The sequence below is a fragment of the Falco rusticolus genome, chromosome 7, assembly GCF_015220075.1.
Source record: "Falco rusticolus isolate bFalRus1 chromosome 7, bFalRus1.pri, whole genome shotgun sequence".
Lineage (NCBI taxonomy): Eukaryota > Metazoa > Chordata > Aves > Falconiformes > Falconidae > Falco > Falco rusticolus.
This window is the reverse complement of record NC_051193.1, coordinates 67,053,956-67,060,140: the sequence shown is the minus strand read 5'-3', so window position 1 is coordinate 67,060,140 and position 6,185 is coordinate 67,053,956. Positions and strand designations below refer to the sequence as shown.

Sequence of the window (6,185 nt, the reverse complement as noted above, 5' to 3'; positions counted from 1 at the left end):
CATTATGCTTGACTGGGACTTAGAACACGTGACATACTGGTGGAGATCTAAGGGATGAGCAGAGTTGGCAGTTGTGCCAAGAAGGACTGAGTGAAGGTGGCAGAGGTTAACTCTGGTGGAACAATACTCGTCGAAAAGATCTTCCTGCATTACGCATCTCAACAGGCTGCCAGAGAGAAAGGGGGCAGAGAACGGCAGAGACAGCAACAGAGAGGGGAAAGCTGGAGTTAAGCCAGCTGGTGGGGCTCTGCTAACTTCTTACGCAGGTTCTGTGAGCAGCCGCTGAACACAGCCGTGCTCCCGCGGGCAGGCCCTGACGGCTGGCATCCTCATTCCGCGGCCTCTCTCGCCCCGGCCTCGGCTGCCCGCCCGGCCGGAGGCCAGAAGCGCCGCGGGGCCTGCGACCACGGCAGCGCCCCCACGGCCCGGGGTGCCTTTGTTTGAGCGCCTGTGAGGGGAGGTGAGCGGGCCGGGCCCCGGACCCCTCCCGCGGGCCGGGAAGCGCCATTTCTGCCCTGAGGCAGGCGCCTGCCGGCAGCGTCCCGCCGAGCGGGCGGCTCCCGGCGGGCCGAGCTGAGGCGCCTTCCTTCCCCACCTCCCCGGCCCGGCCCGCTCCCACCCGCCGGGACCGCGATCCCCGGGCCGGAGCCTGAGCCCGGGGCCAGCCCTGCCCCTCAGCGCCGCCGCCGCCCCGCCTGGCGGGCGCCGTGACGTCACGGGCGGGGCGGGGCGCCCCCCGACTTCCGCCTCGGTAGGGCCCGGCTGCGCGGGAGCGGGCAGCGCCTCACGCGGCCGCTTCCGCCTCGGTAGCGTCATGGCGGCGGGGCGGGCGCCTCACGTGACGGCGGCGGGCCCGGCGCGGTCTCGCCGGCAGCTCTCGCGGTGCCTGGCCGCCCCCCCCCCCCCCCGCGTCCCCCGCTCGCCCTGGCCGCTCGCGCAGCTGCTCGCCTCTCGCTATATAAAGGGGCGAAGCGGGCAGAGCGGGCGGCTGGCGGCGGCGGCTGCAGCCCCGGGGCCGGCGGAGGAGGCCGGGCCAAGGCCGCGGGGTCTGCCCGTGAGCCGGGGCGGGACGCGCGGGCTCTGGGGGGAACGCAGCCGGGCAGGTTTTTGTTGTTTTAGGGGCGACTCCCCCCCCGCGGTTGGGGGCGTCCCGAGGGGCTCGGGACATGGCGAGCTCGACTAACACAAACCCCGTGGTAAGGACCGGGTCGGGGGGTGAGGGGGGCCCCGGGGGCAGCGCGGGCGGAGGGGGCTCGGCCGCCCCCTCCCCCGCTCTCCCTTCCCTCCCGCCGCCCGCCTCGGGCGGCCCCGGCCCCCGGCGGGAAGGGGCGGCGGGGGGGCGCGGGGCAGCCTCACCCCCGCGGCGGGGAGCCAACTTGTGGCGCCCGGCGGCGAAGGGAGGGGGGCGGCGGGAGCGGGGCGGCTGAGGGGGGCGGGGGGGCGCGGGGGTGGGGGGGGGCTGGCCCCGCGGGGGGAAAGGCCGGGGCCGCGCCGCCGCCCGCGGGCTGGGGGGCTCCGGCGGGGAGGGGGCGGCGGGTGGGGGGCGCCGCCGCCGGAGGGAGCCGCCCGGGGAAGGGGGAGAGCAGGAGCGAGCGGTGGGGGAAGCGCGGGCGCTGCCGCCCGGCCCGCCGCCGTCCCGGGGCGAGGGGAAGCGGCGCCCCAGCCAGGTTTCGGTTTTGTGGCGGCGGCGAAGCCCGCCCGGGCTCCGCTGGAGCCATTTTATGTTGCTTTGTAAGAAGGAGACGATGGTTGCAAAGCACTTATCCCAGCCCGGCCGGACCGGCCAAGCCCTCAACTTCTCTCCGGCGAGCGGGGCAGTATTTATTTTAAAAAAAGAGACAAAAAAAAAAAATACCCCCAGACCTCCCCCCGTCCCTTCTCGTGCTCTCTGCACCTCGGCGGTGGCTGGCTGCTGCACTCGTGCTCACGGAGGTTCCGCCACAAGCAGTCACACAGCCCGGCGCGGCCGCCGACCCCCCGGCTGCCACGCTCCGCTCCGCGCCCCCTTGCGCGCCCCCCGGCCGCGACCCCCCGCCCCGAAGCGCTGGAGGAGACAAACCCGGCGTCCCGGCGGCGGGCTCGGCCCCCTTGTTTGTGGCTCTCAGATCCATCATGGCTTCCCCCTGCCTTTCTGCCTCCCTGCTCCTTGTGTTCCTCCTCCCTGTGGCTGCCCTGTTTATATAGAGCTATTGCCGCTCTCTAATATAGACTCTGCTCGGATGGGAAGGTGCTTTCCAGCCCCACGTCACCGCCTCTCCATTTAAACACCACATCAGCCTTTAAATAGGGAGCGAGCCGCGGAGCGCGGGCTGGGAGGTGCATGCGGCCGCGGCGGAGGCTGCCAGGCGGGCGGCGTGTCCCTCGCATCCCGGCCGGGCTGCGAGCCGGCTCTGGCCGCCCGCCGTGCCGTGCCGTGCCCAGCCGTGGCTGCCTGCCCCGCTCCGGCGGGGGCGGAGGTGGCTCCCCTCCCGGGCACCGTGCTTCTACGCATTGCACAAAGACACATTGCATCCTCTCTTGCCTTTGGAACCGTTTACCTTTTCCTTCCCCCCCCCCCCCGCCCTTTTTTTTTTTTTTTTTTTTTTTAAACCCCCCCCCCCTCCCCCCCCCCCCCCCCCCCCCCCCCCCCCCCCGGCATAGAGCTAGTGCTCCCCTAAGCTCTTCGAAGTAGTTTTTCTCCTGGGTGGGGAAAGTTAAGAGTTTAAGCGGTTGTTACCCAGTACGTCAAGGAGAGACGTGGTGCTGATTTTATGGTGCTTTCCCAAGGTCTGACTACAGCTGTCGCCCTAAAAGTAACGTTAATATTACTTTTGCCTACAGGTTGTGGGCTGCAAATACTGCTCAATGATTTCTGTGTGTTTTGGTGGACTGAAGCGTACAAATACTTTACAACAATCCAGGCAGAGCACAGGTTTTAGAATTTTCACTAATACTGGGTTGCATTGCAATGTTTAGCAAGCCACAGAACAGCGACACAGAAGAAATTGCATCCTAGTTTTCCTTTCCAAACCTGAAATTTTGAAGACCTGCCTGCAACTTAGCATCATGCAATTGCAAAGTAGCATCGTTGCTTTGATATTTTGTAAGGTTTTGTATTGGGAAATTTTAGGAAAGCAGTCAGCCATTACGTGCAGGGCAGTTACTCAGTAGGATGCATATCAAACGTGTGTGATGTGAAGCTGTTAGTTGTCCTTCTGTTTATAAACTTTTGACTTCGTTTTTTGATTACAAGACAAAGGGATCTGTTTCTGTACAGTAAATCAGAGGTTTTGCTTCTCTTTTTTGACTGAGTTAGTACTGAATAGCAAAATATATACATATCTATATTGAATAATCACCAAGCTACTTGTAAATATCTTGGATTCAACAATGAACCAAGATTTCCTTTCTCTTGGCTGTATTTCACTACTGGCATAACTTCCGTGAAGTTCTCTTGGAAGGTGTCTGTGTTTGAACACTGTGTTTGGAATTGCAAAAGCCAAGCTTAGAATGAGCCTACTTCAAATAGGTACGCTTTAGGCTAATATTTCGGTTTAGTATTAAAACCTTGCCATGCAAATAGCACATGGGCAACTTTGTCAAATTCAGGTCTCGTTCAGCAGCGAGGATCAGGATGCTTGCCCTGGCATTACCAAAGATGAATACGAACATTTTGAAATCCTGTAACCAGGTGAGAACTTTAGGAAGCTAGATGTCCAGTCTAGTGTGTTAAATATTATCGTGTCAGCATCCGATCAAATTGGGATCGCTAGGAGTTTGTTTTTCCTAATAAAGGACAAATATAAAACATTAACGGTCATATGGCAGTATAAGATTTTGTAGGTGACAAAGGTAATTCTTTTGTAATAGCCCATGACAATGCAAAACCAGCTGAAATTTCCATGCTTGCAACGTAGATTATATGTGTTACTTCTTTTTACGTGCATCTTTGATGTAGTTGCGATTAAAAGGAGTTACCTTTACAGTGTGCTTTTCTAGCTGTCATCCAGCTAGCTTCCAGCTGTAACTGCACAGACAGGAGAAAGATTAGTGACATTTCAGGAATAACTGCAGAAGCAACCAGGATCAAACTGCTGTCAAATGTACAAAGCGTGCTGTGGTATCTCTCTCCATAATGTGTTCGTTATTGGAAACCCAAACTGCTGAAATGCCAGGTGTTGTGGTAATAATTACAGAGAGATGCAGGTTTTGTACCCTGGAAACTGAAGGAATGTAGGAAGTCTAAGCCCCTAAAGGAATGAGGCATTTCTTAAAATAGCTGGCTGGTTGCTCCTCGGATTTGGGGTGTGTGTGTGTGCATGTGTGTAGCAGTCTCTCCATACTCGGGAGTTTTCTTTACAAGATGCACAGAGAAAGTGAAATATAATCATTCCCTTATGTTCCCAGAGGGGGAAGTACTAGATTTCAAATATCTTCTATGTGTTTGTGGTTGTATCTAATAAATCAGGAATTTTAATTGTTGTCTTTAATCTATAGTAAGTGTTTGGAATAGTGTTTATTGAAGAGTGATTTGAGTATTTTGCTTTTAAAAGAGCTTGAAGTTTACAGCAATGTACTCTTTATGAGGGAGGCACTTTAATATAAACCAGATGAAAGCATGATTATTTTAATAGCAATCTTTAAAGTTTCCATTATGTTCTCATTGCTTTTTCTTACTGAATGCAGAGATTTATTGGAAAGCATAACTCACCTGCTATCCCATCCTTAGATTTGTTCAGTAATTGTGTTCCAATGTTTATTTTTTAAGTAAGCAGCGTATGAAAATAATTTTGTCATTCAGCTCCAGAGTCTTAGGTGGTTTGTATAAACAGCTTGAGCATCGTATAAATAATGCTTAAAGCCAACACTTAGTGTATATCTAAAACAATACAGTGTGCTTCCTTTTAAAGACCAGGGCTTAAGGCGGTTTTGTAATTTTACTGGATTTGCCTCTGCTGAGATAAGGAAAAAAGCATTCTGTGATATTCCTCAAAATTCTGCTGTGGAGGGCTCTTGAAGGCATCGCTGCTCCCACTGCGGGAGGTGGTGCATCCACCTGGGCTGGATGTTCAGCAGGAATGTACACAAGGGACTGTTTTGAACTAGACAGGATTTTTCTGAGTGATACATAAAATTTTAAGTGTGCAGCTATTCTCTGTTCCCTTCCTTCTAATCATACAGCCACGAATGTTTCATATATTGTGATAGTGCGTGATTAGAACAGCGTCCAAAAATTCTGACCCATCTTCAGATCCAGTCACCGTGTGGCTCATGCAGAGAGAGACGTGCATGTACAAGTGGCTTGTGGTTTTGTTAACCTGCATTGCACCAGCCTCCCTGCACCCCAGTGGTGCTGTTGCTGTCCTTTGAGGGGGTCTCAGCCACCTCCTTAGGCTGCTGGAAGTTGTGCAGAAGGACGCTGCATCAACAGCAGAGTGAACATCTATTATTGTATAACCCTCCTTTTTGTGCTCTCTTCCTAAACGAATGCTGGACACTTAGAAACCAGCATCCTGCTGCTTGAATTTTTTTTCCCCCCTTACTACCTAGGGGAAAAAGGAAACGTTCCCAAGCAGACTGTTGGGGCTGTCGGGTTAGTTTGTTGTATCTGAATGTTGATTTTTTTCCTAGGGCTTTATAGGCTGAGGAGGCTTTGTGAATAAACCTCACAAAAATGCCTGACTGAGGAGATAGGAGGAGGTAACTGCTGCTGGAATTTTTTAGGACCTATTTGTGTAAAATATGTTTTACTAGAAAAGTGGACCTAATAGATGATTTAAGGAGAAAGCGCAGTCTCCATTGTGAGGGTATTTCGATTGTAGTTTCAGATATACAGGTAGTTCTCTTCACTTAAGGAAAGTAACTCACGTGCTTGAGGTTGAGCGTGTTTGTTTGCAGAATGTGGTTTTGGCATTAAGAAACAGATGCTTTTAATACAATAAGGAACACTATACAGAATAGGTTAAGTAGCATTTCTGCGCTAGTTGAATGGTATAAACCTTACGCAATCTGTTTAATTACAGAAATAATAGGGCTTAATAACATTAAGTAGAATGTCTTTTTGCATCTGCTGTGAATTAAATCTATGTGAAAAAATAATCTTGTTAATGATGCTTGGCATTTCTGAGTTACTCACAGATTTAAAGTACTAGAACTCAAGAGTAGTCTGGCTTTGACAGTCTTGTTTCCAATGTCTCTGTAAGCAC

General features: G+C 53.5%; 1 protein-coding gene across 1 annotated transcript in view; it reads left to right on the top strand.

Moving 5' to 3' along the window:
* Positions 1-912: 912 nt before the first annotated feature.
* Positions 913-6,185, top strand: part of GTF2A1 (general transcription factor IIA subunit 1) — a 28,117-nt gene continuing 22,844 nt past the window's right edge. Inside the window, exon 1 of the mRNA XM_037395438.1 lies at positions 913-1,196. Within this exon, the coding sequence (XP_037251335.1) occupies positions 1,167-1,196 (30 nt within the window). The 5' untranslated portion in view covers positions 913-1,166. The remainder of the gene's footprint in view (positions 1,197-6,185) is intronic.